This window comes from Lichenostomus cassidix, chromosome 3 (assembly GCF_008360975.1).
Source record: "Lichenostomus cassidix isolate B80296 chromosome 3, HeHo_3.0, whole genome shotgun sequence".
Lineage (NCBI taxonomy): Eukaryota > Metazoa > Chordata > Aves > Passeriformes > Meliphagidae > Lichenostomus > Lichenostomus cassidix.
Genome location: NC_139483.1, coordinates 72,111,709 through 72,131,644, shown reverse-complemented (window position 1 = coordinate 72,131,644; position 19,936 = coordinate 72,111,709). Strand labels below are relative to the sequence as shown.

Sequence of the window (19,936 nt, the reverse complement as noted above, 5' to 3'; positions counted from 1 at the left end):
TCTTCACAACATCCACGATTTTTCCAGACCAACCCCGCCCTTCACCCCCCGCCCCCCCCCCGCTGTCTTTTCTGAACGAAGGAGTACACCTCTTTTTTATTTTCCTTTTTTATTTTTTTGCAAGATGTTTCACAAACTGTATCTTGTCAAATTACATGATCCTTCCTAATGTGCTTTTCAAATGATGGGGCTCGAGTTAAATAACTTGTCTGATCCAGTTTGTTTCCTTTGGGATTTTTGCTTAACTCTTTTAGCATAGATGGCTTGTGTTTGCTTTGGCACTTCTTAGTCACCTGTTGCCATATGTGAAAACTTTCAGCTACCTCTCTTTCAATAATACACATTTTTATGCACTTCTCATTTGAAGTGAAGCACAAGAAGGGTGATTTTTGTTTTTCCTGTCTGCATGGTAGCAAAAATGTTGAATTCACACTATGTTCCATTTCCTGTTGTTCAAATTTACATCTTTCTTTTTAAAACTGCCATCACTGAATCCAGCTTGTTTGACTGCACTTTACTGCCTTTCACTCTTTTTGCTGGAATCACAGCTGGTAAAATTAGTCTCATCTTTCCAGCAGAGAAATGCCTTAAGAAATTTCTAGGTACCATCAAGAAATGCCTGACATTTTAGCTCTAAGGTTTAGGTCCCATTGTAATTTACGTGTGAAGTAAAGTCTGCAAAGGCTCTCAAGCAACAAGAAAAAATTTATTCACTCTAGCCAGAATTCATTAATTTCCCAGCTCCAAAACATGAACTTTCTTGGCAGGTACTGTGGTATATCTGAGAAGACTGATGCTTACTGAAGAATAGTTCCTGTTTAAGAACTCCACACAACAGAGGTCAAGTTGCTTTGATTTATTTCTACTCCCCAAGTCCACATTACAAATAGCACATTTTAGACTTGAAAAAATGAAAGCAAAATAGCCAAATTCCACTTCATCAATCAAGTGTCTATAAAAGGTATGGATCAAATGGCAACCAAGTAGCAAAGACCAAAATGTGTATATTTCCCATCTCACCAAAGTGTTTGGGGCTGGTTCACCTAATGGTTTATGGAAATAACCTGAAAGAAATAAATGCTAGCAGCCTAATGGGCTACATGCAAAACCACTTCAGTTATATTTCACTGAATGACCAGCCAATTACAAAGACAGGTATTTGCAAAAACAGGTGGGTTTTTTTAAATGGACCAGCTTTTTGAACCAAGACACATCACAGAGCACACGTTTTCAAGAATCTCCCTCCAATATTTCAGACCACTGAAATGTGTTATTTCAGGAAAAAAAAGTTACTGAGCTTTATCATTCAACTTCTATACTTGGGCAAGTTGGCATTATCATTCAAAATAAAACCATACAGAACTTAATTGCAAACAAAGTTATCTTAAAAAAAAAAAAACCAAAAAAAATCAATAAATCAATTTAGGCCAATTCCTGTCTTTAGTGGGATATCTGCCTGAGTAAGGAACGCAGGATATGGCCTTCTGTTTGAAGGAATCTCATCTTCTCCAGCACAAAGTTAACCAAGGAATCCCATTTCAGTTATTCTAGAGTTGCTCCTAACATCCCAATTAAAATTAGCCAGTATGAAGCTCACCAAACACTTGATCCTCTTAAATAAACTCTCTAATGAACCACACAAATTCACACTAACAGTGAAGGCAGACTAACAGTGTATATATTTTCAACAAAAAAATCCACCATAAAAAATAGCAATTATATCCAGATTTGTGCTCGATTGTGAAATATTCCGATTGTACCATACAGTACATTTATTTGAAGAAAAAAAGCAAAACCAAAGTATGTTGGATTTTCTTAATTCCTAACACTTGAAATGTTTCAGAAAACTGCAGAATCACTATACATATTGCACTTCTCTGGTAAGCTGGGCTGCAATGTATCATGGCAAAAACCACCAAGTAGATATATTGAGGAATACAGCTTTTTTAAATCCAAAAATAGAAAACTGATTTTTTTCCTGCAGCTTTCACTAAAAATGTAACAATATTCTTTACAGGCTCTTCTAGACATTTGTTTCTGAAGGACTGTGTGTTACTTGTTGCAGAATCTGTATTTACTTTTTTAAAATCAATAAAACTGAAGGTAATGGATAGGTTCAACATACAGTGCACTACCTTCCTTCAGTCACAAACAAAACGAAGACAACACAAGTCATTAATACAGTTACGCTTAGGCCTCGGGTTACTGTCGCTCTAAAAATAGTTAACTTCAATGCAAATAAAACCAATAATGAACTATTTATTTTGAGTGAAAAATGTTAATCTTTTGCAGCTTGGTTTAAAATTTGATTCCTTACACTGAAAAATCCTAGCACATTTGCTCCAGCGTCAGAGAAAATGATGTAGTTTTAGAGAAAAAGCTTTCAAAATGCTTGACACAAACAAGCTATTTATTCTTCGAGTTCTTTGTCAAAGATGTTATGAAAACCTTCTGTCCATTTCATGAACACAGGAAAGATCCCAGGATGTCTTGAGTCAAAGTGGTCCATAAAGAAATTCTTTGGAATGCCTTAAGATTGGCTATAACTAGAGTTCTGGCTACCATTTGGACCCTGTTCTCCTTCACTGTTGAATAAAACAAAAACATGTCTCTTAAGTAAGAAGCATCATATTACATTTTTATCCTTTTTTTTAATTAAAAAATACAATATTCTGAAAGTAATAAAAACCTTTTGAAAGAAAATACTTCAACATATACACAAACAGGTCAAAATATTCTGCTCAGTTTCATTAAAAAATGCAAAGGTTATTCTCAGTATGCATAAATAACTTCACCATATTTATGTGAATAATAATTTCCATATATGCCCATGAAGCTGCCTACTTCTGAAGTCAACATTGCAAAGTTCACATTACATAAGCATGTGCACAGGAATTTGCATGTGCAGATTCCCAACAGTGATATTTAATCACAGTAATTAAATACGACATCAAGCAGGCCCAGTTCCATTGAATCTGGCCTGACACTCACACTGGGGTTCCTTACATTTGCTGAGCTGTATTGATCACATTCTAATCACATTAACACTCTCCATAAGACAATGAATGTTATGCTTCTCACTAGCTCCTGAACAATCAGGCTGGTTTTGTATCAGAAATATCTGCACTGTAAAAACATACGCTATACCTTGAATTAAACATTTACACATTCTTAAGATAGTAATCTAGTTTTTGCATATGAAAGATGTAATACAGGATGGAAGTACAGTACCTGTTTGGAGGTGGTTTTGGTTTAGGCATTTTACTAAGAATAGTAGCCATCTCTTTCCTCTCATCAAAGTTCTTCCACTGCTCATACAGTTTCAGAATAACCCTGATTATTTCTAAAATCTGTGTTAGAAAGAAAAGAGATCCTAAGGTCAGGCACGATAGTGATTTTGTCTTTGTCACAGCCAGTTTAAGTGTGCAATTAACTAAACATGCCCCAAACTGATACTAAACAACACAATTTTCATACCATAAACAGAGCTTTCTCACACTCAACCTGGTCGCACCAAAGCATTTAGATAGTTTTTTGATTTAATTGTGAACTGAAGCTTGAACAGAATACTTTCCCTTTCAACTGTATTTACTGTTTCTCTTCCCCTGCAATCGAAATACCTTTTTTAAAATTTATTTATTTGCAACTACTGTCACATAACTAAGCTCCTGGGAAAAGACAGACACCGGCAGCATGACTGCAGCTATATGACCATGGATTATCAATACAGTAATTGATCATTATCAATGTTCTATATGTATTAGGGACACAATGTGGGAAAACAAAAGCTCAAAACCACCAAACATTAATCTGAATTCTTTCCTTCCAAGAAACAGAGCCAAGGAGTTTTTCAATACTTCTTATAGTCTTATGTACATATAATGAGAATTGTTGACACTTCATATTCCACTACTGGAAGTAAAAGCATTCCATACCAGTTTGGACACTTCCTATCTACCTTAATTTCCTATTAAATTTCTAGTGCAATATTCTACGTAAAAGCTGGAGAATGTTTCGTTCATAATATGTTTCATCATTCTCTAAATAAATAAAGTAGACTTCTTTCTTCTTTTTGATTAAGAACTTTGATTAAGTCCTTGAAACAAAAGTCATAGTTGGTGAAGAAGTCCATGGTGTTCATGTGGAAAAAGCCAAGCTTAGGCTGTATCACTGACATAAGAATCAATACATGTAAACATTCAAATATGTTCAGTATCAAGCTTAAGGTAATTTTATCTATTAAATATACGTTGGTTCTCCTCTGCTGCCAGTTTATTATCACCCTGCTTTTAAATGCATGACAGCATAATTCTCAGAGCTCTCAATGAGGCATAGCATACATATTGTGTTTAAATTTCAAGACAAATCCTGGAATACAAACACAATGCTATGATAACATCAGTGGGATAAAGGGCAATACCAAGGGCACAGAGGGAAATGATACATCTCATCCATAACAGGCTATTTAATTCCAGATTCTCAGTTTCAAAAAAAGACTGAAAAAAATACGTGCTAAGTGAAACAGTGTGATAAGGAATATGAGTACTACTTTGATTTGCATGCTGGAACTAAACACACATTAAAGAAGTCAACCTAAAAAGTAAAAGAAACTAATGAAGATGAAGAACATCTTCAGTATAAGGACAACTGTACCCAGAAACCTAATAAATTAATGAAGGGGATTATTTGACATGGCCTTTGCATTAGCAGGGAACCCAGCTGAATGATCTTGGTGTCTCCCTGTTTAGCACTGATTGAAGCTGCGGTGCTAGACATCCTAAAAGTGTCAAAAATGTTCTGCACTGTGCTACACTCTGCACACACATGGGAGAAAATGAGAATAGTATGTTGGCATGATACTGAAAGGTGAATCAGAAAATCACTTGAACTTAAAAGTCAAACTTGTACTGACAATCTTGTATGATGGAAAGATGCTGGGAATTCTTTTTCTGGCAAATAACATAAAAGATACTGGGTTTGTATTTCTGTCTGGAAAATTGTAACACTGGCAATGCTCTTCAGTTATGTAACAGTTTTGTCTTGCCTTTCAGAGCAGGGTGATAACCAAATAACCTGACACTGTCTCCCTTCCAAAGAGATCTGCCTAACTACAACCGTGTCTCACAAGATCACTGAATTAAGTTCAAATCAGTTTCACAGATGTGTAAGACAACCATGACTAACATTTCTGGTCAGTCTGTAACAAATGGTGGGAATAAAAACAGAGTACCTTTTCCATATCAACAGACAGCTCAGCGAACCATTGCCTTGCATCCTTCTGCTGGACAACACAGGCCACATGTAGGCAAGCTGCAAAGACCAGGTGACATGGATATTGAACAAAGATACACTCCCAATACAGTTAGAAACATTCCATTTTTTATAAACCCTATACAGTTCAATGGAGCAAACTTGGGATTAATTATCTGACTTTTCTTTCAGACTTTTTAATTTGCAAGGCTACAGTGTCAGTGCTGTATGAAATACAACCTGAAGAACCTTATGAGGGCACTCTGAGGAATACCTGTGATGGGACAGTGCACGGAACATAGCCAGTTAAACATGACAGGAGACATTACCTGTTACTTACCTAGAGCTATCATGAAAGGAGGGTACAGCAGACAAAGATCAGTTCTATATGTGTCATTCACTATCCTCCTGTGCAAAAAAGAACTTGTAAGTATCTTCCTATTCACCTTTAGACTATATTCCTTCAAAAACTGCTGTTAGTTTACAAATATTTTGTCAGTTTTCCAGATGGTCAAAGCAGTGAGGCTGCAGGGTGGAACATCAAGGAAAGAGATATTTTCCCTTGTAAAAATCTCTTAAAGCCTTTCCTTTCTTCCCTTGCAGTCACAGCAGAAGTCCATTTGTTAACACTCTTTTAGTACCATAAATGTCTTTCTGCAGCGGATGTTGATGTATACCATAAAATAATATCTCTTTCACAAATAAGTAACAACATAAAAGTAGAATTTCTACTCTCTTTCTGTACTTGAAATAGTTACAGCATTCTGCTAACACATATAAAAACCCTATATATTGTTCCTACCTCCCATGATAAGTTACAACAGAAAGACAATGCTGATAGAAAAGAGATTTCCTCTACTCATTGTCTCCATTCAGTAATGCTAAAATTATGCTACTAGAGCTAGTCTAAAAAGTAAAAATTAGACCACTGCAAAGTAAAATCATTACAGGGTTAAACACAGAACAAGCTAAGTCAGGGACATATACCTGCACAGGTTAACTAGAGCACTTGTATTCAAATATGGCTAAGCCTGCTTGGTTCAGCAAAAGCTTAACCACCTTTGAAGCATAACTGTTAAACACTTGCTTTCCTGATGAAAGAGGAACTATATCCATTGTCTTCATTACCATGCGAGAGGTAGCAGCATGTCTTCTTGGCCCATATCTTGCACATATTGGAGCAAAGGTCTATAAGGATGATATACTATCAAACAGCAGTCCTAGGAAAAATGTCAGTGGGATAGAAGTTGGATTACAATGCAGAGCATGTTGTCATTTCATATTAAAACATTTAGTTTACAAGTCAATTACTGATTATTTTTTTAAGTAGCATTCTGACACCTATCCCTGCTCTAATGAGGGCAGTGCTCTCTCTAGAATACCATTACATAGCACAGTTGCCAGTCTGTCAATGTCCTTCCCCTAAGAGACCCAGAGAGCCACATCTGCAGCACACTGAAACCTCATTTGCTTACAAACCCGTAATTCCCACTTGGAAATACAAAACGCTGCCAGAAAACAGTCTGTTACTACATACCACACATGGAAAGCATGCCAAAATAACTGACGCTGGTTTGGAAAGAAAGAAAAGAAAAACTCCACTGCTCTCAAATCCCCCCATTTTGGGTCCAGGTAAACAAGAAGGAATAATTCTCTTGCTGAAAGCAGCCAACTGTATGGATACTACAGGGAAAAGCCTCATTAAGTTACATGTGCTGAAATTACTTAAGTGAAACACTGTTACTGCACACACTATATATTGCATAGCATAGTGGAAAAATAAGTAAATCCCCAAAACATAACTTCTTGTAAATGCAGTTGCTTGTGCAAAAACTCCTGTATACAAAACTCAAGAATTACTGCCATGTATAGTAGAGGTATCGAGGACTAAATCTAAACAGGAATCTAAAAACTGTATTAAACAAGTTATTGTAGGTACAAACAAAAAATTTGATCTGACCTCCTCTGTGTTCAGTTCCCAAAATATATTCTCTCATCTGCTGACTAACTCACTAAGCTGCTTCCTGGTTTCTCTCTCTTTTACTCTGCAGTTGAGCAGAACTACTCCAGTACTAGAGTTCAGTGCTTAACCCAGCCAAGCCCAAGCCATATGCAGAAATCAGGCACCACTTTACCCAAGCTCCCTAAGAAACCTGGGTTGCACCCTTTCAGCTACCCAAGCAAACACAGCAATGGGATAGCAATGTTTACAAAAAGCAGGTATGGCTCCTTTCTTTAAAAGGGTCTGGAAGAAAATGTCATATTGTGCTCCTTTCATCCAACAGCCGAATAGTTACAGCACCATCTCAGAAAATGGGAGGCCTGACTTTGGTTTCTTCCTCACAGGATTCAAACCTCATATCTCACTTCCTACAAGATTATTTGAATTTTTAGGTTGTTATAGACTAGCCTGAATGGGATGGTACCCACACCTTCTGCTAGAACATGTATGTGTAGCCCCAGGTTCTTCCAGGCAAGAAGAGGAGGGCATAGAAAGAACACAACTCTTTATGGTCATGATTGTCCATTCCATCTAGGGAAACAAGGACAATGACATCCCAGTCTCTGCAACAGGACAGATACAGTTACCTCTCTCCCAAAACCAGAAGCAGTTTCACCAAAAAACCCAACCTACCATTAATTCTAAGAGATAGAATTCACATTCTAATATCTGTAAAGAAGCAAAATCACAGTTAATAAGCAGCATGTTTCAGGCAGCAGAAAGAATTAACTGACATACAGTTTAACAATACAAATGCACAGGAATTCTCAACACTATTTCCAACAGTCCTAAATGCATTTTATCTGAAACTATAAAACCAAACCAAAATAAAACTGTTATTGGCTATTGCTTTATCACCATTATAACTGAACTCCAGTCAAAATAACAATGAATTTAAATATTTAGCATCAAATTTGCTATGAAAGACTGCTTCATTGGCAGCACTTGTCTGATTTGTTTCAGCACTTGGTAGCAGCAAATTGTTCCCAGTGCATAAAAGCTTCACAGCAATAAAGAAATTCATTTGTATAATTAGAGCTTCTTCATCAAGCCATTAACATGCCAAATAGCCTTTCAAAGCATTTTCAGATTTAATTTTATATTAAATATTCTGTCCAATTGCATCCATTAAATCAGCTCTCACTCTCAATAGAGAAGGTGATGTATTAGCGACATCAAGGAAAAGACTGGACTACTTTGGCTATATGAAAGCAGTACTCCAAAATGTATTTCCATTTGCCTTTATCTGTAAAATAGCAGTGCATTTTTATTGTAAGGTCTTAGGTATTTTATATTCTGATGTATTATCTGGCTTTCTAGATTGAGTGAAAAGCAAACCAACAAAAAAAATAGTATTTGTTACAGTCAATCTGAAACGAATTAGATGTTTAACTTTCAAAATTCTACAGCACAGCTCAAAATTGGTTTCAAGAAAAACTACAAAACTTCTTAGTATTGTGACTGAAAATGCCTTGAAAACTACTGGTAAATTTAAATTTTAAGTAATAAATAAAAACTGTTTTTCAAGAGCCATTAACTTTTACAGGCAAAAATAAAACTGCTTTCTGTAAGCCGACTGCTCACGTGTGCAAGCTTGGAAGCACTCCAGGTGCAAAGGCCATTTACTTCCCCTGCAGCAATGTATTTGTAACCAAGAATATTCAAAAAACCCTAAATCAGTTTTATCATCATGCTATAGAAAAGCTACCATTTCAGTCACCCTATGACATCCCTTGTCTTTCCTGTCAACAATTTAAGGAAAGGAGGTTATGCAAGATTTTTAATTTTTTTAAAGCAGCTTTCTCATTGTTCTCATTGCTCAATATAAAATTAATCATAAACAACTCTGACATATGAGTATGAAAATTTCTATTTTTTATAATTTAAAAGACAGAATTTCCTGCTAACAATTATTAATTTATTTGATTAAGTTGTATTTCAAATAGCATACTTACATGGTTCATCCTATATGGAAACTCCTTTGGAAAGGCATATGAAAACCTAGTTTTCACTACAGTAAACAGAAAAAAGTATGTTTAAAAATATGTAATTAATACTTTTACTTCTTTCCCTTTCTATTAATTCATCTGTATATAGCCCTTCAATAATCTGGCAGCAGAACTGCTTTCAGTACAAAAGGTCTGTATTTCAAAGAGAAAAGACAAGTTACAAGATTTAAGATCCTGAAGATGAAATACACCTGAAACCCAGATTTGCACAGGTACTCAGCCAGACATTTGACTACTGCTTTGGACACTTTTAAACTTTCTGGTTAACCACCAACTAGTTCAGGGACACCTAACTTCCCACAAGTTATCATTCGGAGAGCTATCCAGCTACCGATGTTCAGGATCTCAGTTCCAACACTAAATCCAAATGGAATTTTCACCTATGACATAGGTTTGATCCGTCGACGTGCAAAATTTAAAATGAACTATCAAAGTCTTGGAAAAGCAAGCCCAAGGGCAGGGTGAGGGAACACAGCCAGACTTCTTGCAGGGCCATGATGTAATGATGATCTCCAACTGAGATATCTAATTAATCTTTGTGTATTTTACAAGGAGAACAAGTACAGTTAGTGTACTGGTAAGAAGCATGTTAGTATGTAAGACCAGAGGGATTTCATGTTAGAATGCTGAACAAAGAAAAACAAGAACATTTGAAGATGTGGATTTGAGATTTGTACAAGTGAAACACTTAAAAATCTATTTCAAGTCCTTGTCCTCCAAGGAAAACAGGTAACATTTAACATCCTGGAAGTGGACAATATCCTTATATTAATGACAGACAGTATACTATTAAATTATACTATCAATACTACTTCCAGAAAATCAGTATGACATTCACGTCAAAGAAGGGAAAGCATGAGTCCTCCGGACCAAAGACTTCACCATTTAAACCTATGGTGGACTTCGCTAGAAAATTTGCTGTAGGACACCAAGACTGGGCTACTGGTTGGAAATTTTAATTATTTCAACAAAGAGAAGAATTAATAAAAAGAGTTTCTCAAAACATATGCAAACTGAAGAAGTACATGGTAAAAAAAATACCACTTTGAGAAAGAAGATAGGGAGACAAAGCATTTTTCCCACAAAGCAAGCTGCAGACAATCACCATATGGAGCTGTCCTTTTAGTGAGATGTGGAAACAGAGCAAAAACCTTTTGAAGAGGTTGTTGGAAACCAGCCTGAGATTATCTTCCTTACAAAGGAAGCAAGTGTTACTAATTTAACGTTTTTACCTAGCTAAAAGCAAGCAAACCTCTTAAACCACCAACTATAATATAAGTCATCCCTTTTGTTAGCTTGCTTTTGCTTGTCTTGCCTCATCTTTTTTTTGTCTTTTTTATTAAGACCTCCCAAAAACCACTGTGTGCTACTAAAACAATTCTGGCAAAGACCAGGTAGAATAAATTAATGAATGCCTGGAGAAAGCCTGTTGCATTTTGCCCCCACTTCCATGAAATGCACAGTATTTACCAGGGCTGACAGGACTTCTAGGTCTGAAGGAAAAGCTGTGGGGAAAATCTTCTACAGGATCCTGAGACTGGAATTTTGAGAAACAGCACAGCAAAGAACTAGATGTCCAAGTAAAATCAGCTGCTGCATATTTACTGAAACCCATCTAATTTTCTCACTGATGCATCAAAACTTCCATACAATGATGCTTCTGATGTAAAAATAGCAACTCTCAGTGCTAAATCCACTACCGGTCCTGGTCATGCTGGCACTGAAGATGTGTGTCAGCTCCTGGTGGCAGAACTGTCACACAGCCAGCCCCATGGACTGACACACTCTCTGAATGTGGAGACTACAGATGCAGCCAGTCACCTGTCCCCTCAATGGCTACAAGGGATTTTGAAAGCGCTGACCTACATTTGCAAGAGCACAGCCAGGAATTGGCTATTGAGAGCAGCTGGACCTTCTGGGTCAGATAAAGCATTTAGCTAAGGAAGACATCACTTTAAGACTTTGATGGATGAGGTGTAAGTTACATGAACTGGGAAATACAAAGCAAGTGGGAAGATAGAGAATTAAGTAACTACAGTGTAATTTTATTGAATTCAATGTGAACCATAGATAGGTTACAAAATGTATTCTTAGAAATTAATATCATGTGCCAAGACTAATTTTATGATGGAGGAAAACGATTTTAAAAAATTGAAGGTATATAGCCTACCAACAATTCTCAAAACAGGTACTTCCATAAAGTCATACCTCTTATTAAAAAGATAAATTTCCAATTCTATCTTTGAGTAGTTCAGAATTCTATTTATTACTCCAAGTAATTTATAGATTTCCATAGTTTTACTTTATTGTTTTCACTTATGCCTGGCATAATTTCCAACCATAATCAACCAAAACTAATACAGAAAGAACCGTTCTGTCTCTGTATTTGGAAACAGAAGCTATTTATTGCAAATAGTTTTAGCTGGCTCTTACAGTCCTCCATGATTTGATAAAAAGCTACCTTTTAAAAACAAGCAAAGAAACCAACTGATCTCCCTACAGAGATACCTAACTAGAGTATAATAAAAATTACTGATACTTACATACAGAAGTAGCAGCAGAAATCAACCTTGTATTTGAAACAACACCAAATTCCTGAAGAAAAAGAATGGTAAATGAGGTGAACCACCTGAAACACCATACATTCACACTGTTATCAAATTAAAATTATGGCTTCTTACTAAACTGGGCTTCTTTATACAGCATTGTAGTATTTGGGTTTTTTCCCCCACCCCTTTTTTTTTCCCCTTAAGGTGAACAGGTTCTCTTAGCTAAAGAGCTATTTCATTGATTAGTATCTTGGTTGTTTGCGAGGAATAGTAAAGATTTATGAAAGGTACTAAAGGCACAAAAGCTCAGCTGGCTAACACTCTTTATATGAAAGAGGGCTTCAAGAAGGTATTTTTTTTTCCTTATCCCATTTAGAGAGAAAACTGTCTTTAGAATCCCGTCATGAACTACCTTTTCAAATTACATTTTCATGAAGTCTTAGCTCCTACGCCGAGACAGTCAGCAACCTGAAAATGTTCTGTATACAGTGTTCTTTCAGAGAAGTCCATAGCTGAATTAATAGTGCTACCACTGCCCTCTAAGGCTGCAGAAGCTTTAGTGTAAGGAAGGCTACACAGACTTCTAATTTAAGGTACATCTATGTATGTACACTCTGTGTATCTACACTCTACGTCTGTACCTTCTTAAAGGCTTATTTAACAGGTTGATAAAAAAGTACCCTCCAACACTCTCTCTCTTTTCCTTCATGTCTTCCAAACACTGCAAAGTGTCACAGTACATGTACAGACTACAGTTTCACGTGTCAACACTGGTTTAGTAGGACTGTTTCTACCATCCATTTATTATTTGAGTTCTCTCTGCAAAATTCCTTCATGCTGACCTATCACAAGTTGGCCAATTTGCCTTTTTTCCATTAGGCAGACACTTCTCAAACAGCTGCAAAACTTGCTGCATTACAGAGGACTAAAAGCAGCACCAGCTGATGCTAACTCTTGGCCACATTCAAAGTGGAGTTCCAATGGTGTAGGCATGGAGCCCTCTCACCACTATCCCTGATGGGTCAGTTCCTCATGATAATTTCTCAAGCACAGCCCATGAGCTACAACATACTTTTAATTCAAGTAATGAAAGTGTGGTAAACTCTGAGTATCCCTTGCTATATGAAATAGAACAAGATATTTAGGAAAAAAATTCCAATTAAGTTTTAAATTTTGAGTATTCATAAATAAGGAAAAACACACCACAAAGGAGACACTGCATAATTTAAGATATAGTGTACGTAAATATACAGATGCTGTGTCACAGTGAAACAGCCATTTAAAATATATTTTTCCATTTTCAGAGGCACTTCAGGGTTAGTAATTCAGACAAAATGGTGAAAGATAACATTTGAAGGCCTTCTCTGTCTCCTTTTCTTAAATGTTACAGAAATCTATGCAAAAAAGAGAAGGTTTCAACCCCCAAAGCATGAAGAAAGACAAAAAATTTAAAAGTCCTAAACGTTTTCTTTCTCTCATACATCACATAATTTTACATTAAAAAATTGTAATACTTCATACCTCTACTTTGGATGCCAAAAACACACACGTAGGAGCCATTAATACTGGATCTATACTTTTTAGGGAATATCTGAAATGTTACAACAGAATTATAATATGTTGTTTCATACATGTAGAACGATTAATCTATTAAGAGCACCACACTTCCTTTTGAAAAAGCAAAGCTTAAGTTAACTTTATTAAAGCATAAAAGCTTTACACCATCCAGAAAACAAAAGTGGCACTGTTTTTAATACAGAACTGCATTTTTAAAGGGCTACCAAAATGTGCCTAGCAAATGTTTTATTCTTGTACCATCATAGTAAACAGTCCTACCTGGCATAGAATCTCTTGAAGTAGACTGTAGCAGTGGCAATAACTTGTTGTCTTAATTTAAGATGTTCACCTAAAGCCTGGATAACTTAAAAAAAAATGAACAAAAGCTTGAGTTGAGTTGTTTTTAAAACAATTTGACACCAAATAGCAAAGGGTCTCAAAACATGGCTAGTGCTGGGGATTGTAAGGAGCAGCACCACAGTCTTCTCCCTCAGTTCAGACACGTTGCTCTAGTGAGACAACTCGCTGCTGAAAACCTACAGACCTCCAGGTGAAGAACCGCTGCTTCCTGAAGCTTGGGGACACCTTCAAAAAGGGAAAGGTACCTTGACTTTATCGTGTACAAAGTGAGTATGACCTTTAAGAAGATGACAACACAAATCTCAGAAGGGTAAAGCTCAGGTATTCCATTTTAGAGCAAAACAAGTTCAGACACAGGAAATATAAATTTACGGCTCTTCAGTGCCACACAAAATGGATGGGTTTTTTTTCAAACAAGTAAAGCTGCCAACACAAACACGGTCATTAAATTTGGCAGAGGCAGCAGGTGTTAAAAAAATGACATATTTAGTCTAGGGAGAGGGGGTGGGAGACCAGAGGATGCAGTCAGCTGCTCCATCACGGTGGTCCTCTGCCAGTTGGCCAAGAAACAACCCTGGTGTCATCTGTGCAGGTAGCTCTTGTTTGGCCTCCCAGGCAAAGGAAAGGTGCCAAGCAAATGAGATGCATCAAGCTGGGATTAAGAGCAGGGGTTGGATATAAAGAATGGCACAGTGAAATATAAGGTTGTTACTTGTTATTTTTCCCATACTTCTTCGCCGCCATTATTCTGAGCACAGCTCGGCTGTGTGAAGATTCTCTCTTCTTTTTTTCCTCCCTCATGAGAAATGTCAAAACCAGTATTTTCAAATACACTTAAGTACATATTTAAAATATGTACGGCAAGACCAAGACAGTGACCACTGGTGGGAAAAGCAAACAATTCTGTTACTGGTCATCACTAAATTCTTAGTCTCTACTTAAACACTCAAGTAGAATTTTTTCCCCATGCTCTTATCACATTTTCCCTGGGAATAGTCAGGGTACACATTTGTCACCCACTGGCAATGCCCAAAGCAATATTAAATCCCTGTCTGTGTCATACCATTCTTTTTCTAAGGAGAAGAATGCCAAATTTGGATTAATTTGACAGTGACAGTAGGACAAGCAATATTTACAAAAGGGGTGTTAAACCAGTGTGCAATGTCTGTGCAAATATTAAAGATTTTATCAGCATATCTTGGGAGATTTGAAAGAATTTTTCCCTTTTAATTTGACCATGGGGCTAAAAAGCTGTCCTACTACTAGGGCATCAAAAAAATTCAAGTATTAGGCTAAACAGAATTCTCCAAATATGTTTCCTACTCCCACGGGATTTTCAGGAATGGTTAGGCCATCTGCTGTCAGAGAAAAATAAAGTGTGGTTTAGGAAAAAAAATGGACAAGAGCCTAGAGAGACTTAATGAAATGGAAGCTTGTATATGCTGAGAAAAAGTCCAATACTTGCAATCACTGTTTTAATATTTGAAAAGAAACTATAGGATTACTTATTGCTGTATGTTTACAAAGTAAGTGATTTCAGTGTTTCTGTTTCTTTAATAAAGATTGTTTTAAATCTGAGTATTTTGAGTAGCCTCTAACACAAGTATTACAGCTTCTGCCCAAAACCAAAAACGGAAAACAACTAATACACTTCCCAACCAGAAACAGTTAAGACTTGGTGATCCAACTGAGAAATCAACATCAGCTTCCTTTTTCAAACTACTTTAGCAGATGATCTTTTTCCTTCTCTTCATAGCTGCAGGGAGCCACACAATCACTTAGTGATCTACTGCACTTGTTTTCCAATGAGGAAGCAGCAGGAAATTGCCCCTCTCCATGCAGATTTTAATTGCTTTAGGGAACAACCATCTCCTGGGCTGACACACACTGAATGTGACATGCTGTGGCCAAGACTCATCTGCTCTCAGGTAGGGCAGATGGGACACAAGGGGCGACCCAAAGCAGGGTCCCTGTTCAGAGGCAGGCAGTGATACAATACATCCAGGGCTTGAACACGGCGAGCTCTGCCTGAGCACAGAGCAGTCCCTGACTGTCCTGCCCTCTTTGCTAGAGAAGGGGAGAAAGCCCAGCACCACTGTCTCCTCCAAGGTAGGCTGTGTTCATATGTGCACAGGGGAGATGCTGGCAGAGCTGTTTTCCAGCTGCCTCAGTCACTCACCATACCTTCAGCTGAGGCATGGAGACCAAGGAAAAGGACCCTGGGAACCAGAAACTAAAACTACCAAACTAACTTGTTTACCTTGTGAGGCTTTGATTACTCAAGAAAAACAATAAAGTGAAACATTTAAAAAGCATATTTCACAGTTCAAATCAATACTAATGAACATTAGCATAAAAATAGTTTTAGAAATATCCATAACTCTCCTTTTGCCTGTTTTTGTATTATGAACCTATGACACTTGGTTTTAACCTTAAGGTATTTCAGGAATGGATCAAATAGGTAAATCATTACTAGCTTGATTTCCTGGTGCCCTATAAGCAAGAACACAGATGTATCCACAGTGATTGTGTTTACAGCACATGCAATTCTTACAAAAATAACTAAGCTGAGAGAGAAGCTGAGGTAAGTATCGTTCACAGATATAATTTCAGCACTGACATAATATCTTCCAGTGGCCCTGGGAAAGTCACTTCTCTGTCTCAAGTCTGGCCACATAGCTGAAAAAATAAGCATTCTGCACTTTAAAGGACTGCTGCAAAAATATTTTAAAAGCTGCTTGCAAACAAGTAACTGGTTAGCAATATCCTTTGCTTAAGGAGATTTTTTAAAATATTGAACAAATGCATAGAGAAAATTTAAGTGCCTTTGCAATCTGATATACTCAGGTGTGGCCACTCAAATGGATGGTTAAGGCCTAAGTAAATCTTAGACAACTTCACATACAAGTCCCAAATTCTCTGATAGAACAGGCTGCCTGCCAACAGCTCTCAGAAATTTGTGGACAATTTGAGAGCCACCTGGTGCTGGGAAATCAGTCAGAAGGCAAAACACAGGCCGTGTTGCAGGTTTTAGAGAATCTAAATGAGCAAAAATAAGTTTCCAAACTCTGCCGTTTAACAAGACAGCACAGATCACCTAAAGTACTTACGCCAACCTAAGAACTCACCAAAAGCCCAGGCTGAGTACTAATGCTTGATATTGAGCCTTTAATGCACTAGCTTAGCAGTTTCTGCTTGCTTTTCCTCCTTTTATGTTTTTGGTAAGAACCTCTTGAAAATAAGAAAATTTACTGTTTTATCTTATCACAGGTTAAAATGTTATATAAGCAGCTAATTAGCCCACAAGTTCTCCAGGAATTGTGTTAATATAACTAACAAATGATGATGTTATTTATATTCCAAGTCTTTGTTAAAACAGGCTGTGAAAGTATATGTAACACCACAATTAAAACATTATATTCTCTAAGCAAATTCAAACCTGCACTTAGACATGGCAAATGGATTTTATGGCAGAAATAAAAAGAACTTTTACCATTAGTAAAAAATATCTGTAGCTTCCAATATTCTTCTTCAGTCAGAAATTTCAAGTCTTTCTGGCGTTCTTTCAATAGATCTTGTTTATCCAAAATCCATTGTAAGCTAAAGGAATGGAAAATAATTTCAGCAACTTTTTATCAACATTATACTGAGTGTCTCCTGTACAAACACACACTATGGATTGAGGCTCGGGGCTAAAGGGCTCGCTGCCTTTAACAAAGCCACAATCTATCTTCTCAGGCAACTGTTCTTCAGGGTTTTCAAAAGTCAGACAACTGAAAAACAAACCCAAAAAATCCCAAACCCAAACAACAAAAAACTACCAGGGACTGAGATGAGCCTCTCCCAGTAGCAAACTGAGCTGGCTGTACAGATCTCAGACCCTGACAGTCACCAACAAGGTTTATCTTGCGGTCATTACATTACAGGCACCATTCAAACCTTGACGTGCTCAGCATGTTTTAGGGCAGAATCACAGAATTCATTAGGTTGGAAAAGACCTCTGAGATCATCGAGTCCAACCCATGACCGAACACAACCCTGTCAACTGACCCTGGCACAGAGTGCCACGTCCAGTCCTTCCCTGAACGCTTCCAGGGACGGTGACTCCCTGGGCAGTCCGTTCCATTTCCAATCACACTTCCTAATGTCCAACCCAGGTGAGCCCCGGCTGCCCCACCGCTGGGGACAAGCGCGTCAGGGACCCAAGCGCGCTCACTGCGCCGCTGGAGCCCGGGGTGGCACGGCCACCGACACCGGGGCGCGACCCTTCTCCCGGAGCGCCCGAACGCCTCCCGAGCGGCGGCTGAGCGAGGCCCGCCCGGGCTGCTCCCGCACCCGGCCCGCCTCCCGCCGGGGTCCCGCGGCGAGCAGGCCCCGCCGCCCGCCCGGCGCTCCCGGCCGCCCCGGGCCTCCCTTCAGCGCCGTGCCCGCCGCCCGGCCCGGCAATGAATGGACAGAGCGCCGCGGCGGCCCGCAGCACCCGCGCCCCGCGCCCCGCGGCCGCGGCACCCACTAGTGAGAGCTCTGCCAGAAGTTGCCGGCCATGGAAGGAGCGGAGCGGAGCGGGGAGGAGGCGCCCGGGCCCGCGATGCCCCGGCCCCGCCGCCACAGCGCCGCCGGCCCCGCCGCCACAGCGCCGCCGCCCCCGCGCCGGCAGCAGGAAGGAGGAGGCGGCCGCCGCCGCGCCGGCCGGCAACACGCGGCACTGCGAACCGTTCCCCCGCGCGCGGGTTCCGCCCGCCCCGCCGGCCCCCGCAGCGCGGCTGGCTGCCTGGCCAGGGACACGGGCCGGGATGGGCCGGGATGGGCCGGGATGGGCTTTCCGAAACCACCCAGTCCAACCCCGCGCCATGCGCAGGAACATCTGCCTCTAGACCAGGTTGCTTAGTCCACCTAGTCCAACACAGCAGGGCCTTGAACACTGCCAGGGATGGGGCAGCCACAGGTTCTCTGGGCAGCTTGTTTCAGTGCCTCACCACCCTCACATGGAATGGATTGCTTCCCTCTATCCAGTCTAAACCTGCCCTCTCCCAGCAAGGTCCCGATTGTAAGTATCCAGGAAGATCCAGGGATTACTTGTCTTGTGCTGTGTTCACTGCACCTAAATTTCCCTTTAACTTACCTGTTACCAGTTTCCACGGCTCAGCTTGCTCCATGCTGGAATCTTCCTCATTGCAGAGAGCCTCTAAAGATATTTTCTTAATAATTATGGAACAATTATAGATTTAAAATATTAACAGGCAGAACATGTGCCTAAATCCTTTCCAGCTTTCTTTCCATCCTGTGTTGGCTTTCAGCTTCTGAGTGGTACCTGAGATGTATCAATACGGTGCACTAAGATATATCAATCATGTGAGATGTATCAGGCCATGGGCAGGTTGAATCAAGGCAGGAGCTGAGGGTGCCTGTACCTGCACTGCTGTGGGGTGCAGCACTCCTGGAGGGGTGAGCAGGGACAGGGATTCATTTCTTCAAGCAGCAATGTCACTAGGGCAAGTACGCCTGAGTTTTGCAGCAAGATTCATAAAATAAGAACTCGTCGTCACCTCCCAGCTGAGCAAGCCTGCCTGGCATTTGGTATGGCTGGGAGTGCATGGCCAAGGGACCTGGGCAAGGCTGCTGGGACTGATGTGGTTGGAGGTCAAGTGTCTGCACTCCTGGTCCATGTGCTGACTAACACCCCACTCCACTTTGGAGGTAGGGGTTCATTAATGCCATTTGGCAGCATGCAGCAGTGCCTGACAGCTCTGGGGGGCCTGAGAAGGGGTTCTGGGCAGGGTTAGGGGAGCCCATGGGGGTGGGAAGGGACAGCCAGGGCTGGATGTGCTCTCAGGGCCTTGGCACATAGAGCTGGTGTATGGTGTGCCAATATGGATGCCGGAAAAGGGACCTTTTTGTTTCTATGTGAGTCAATTTATCATCCAAGTTCATTTGCTTTAAAGCTGCTATCTAAATCTTTGCACTTTATTCCCTCAACTTTCCAGAGCAGTTTCCTAATTTGCTAATTAACCAAGACTGTTATAAAGGTGAAACTCCAGGTTCTTGAAACACAGTCCCACAGGACTCTGCAATGATCTGTTGCTGATCATTGTAACTAAGATACTGGAGTTTCACTAGGAACTATGAAACAGAGAGGGAAGATGCAGAGGTTAAAATGGTGTCATGGTTTAGAAATTATATTCTCAAATGTCATGTTCACAGTGAAACCA

At 39.4% G+C, this 19,936-nt stretch overlaps 1 protein-coding gene across 1 annotated transcript; it reads right to left on the bottom strand.

The window, feature by feature from the left end:
- Window positions 1-841: 841 nt before the first annotated feature.
- On the bottom strand, window positions 842-18,346 carry CCNC (cyclin C). The gene is made up of 12 exons (XM_085056277.1): window positions 18,241-18,346; window positions 17,221-17,327; window positions 13,647-13,731; window positions 13,332-13,401; window positions 11,805-11,856; window positions 9,208-9,263; window positions 7,886-7,921; window positions 6,379-6,470; window positions 5,591-5,658; window positions 5,231-5,310; window positions 3,232-3,350; window positions 842-2,585 (listed from the first exon to the last, which is right to left on the bottom strand). The coding sequence occupies exons 1-12, from the start codon at window positions 18,270-18,272 to the stop codon at window positions 2,531-2,533; spliced, it is 852 nt and encodes a 283-aa protein (XP_084912403.1). The 5' UTR covers window positions 18,273-18,346; the 3' UTR covers window positions 842-2,530.
- Window positions 18,347-19,936: the final 1,590 nt, after the last annotated feature.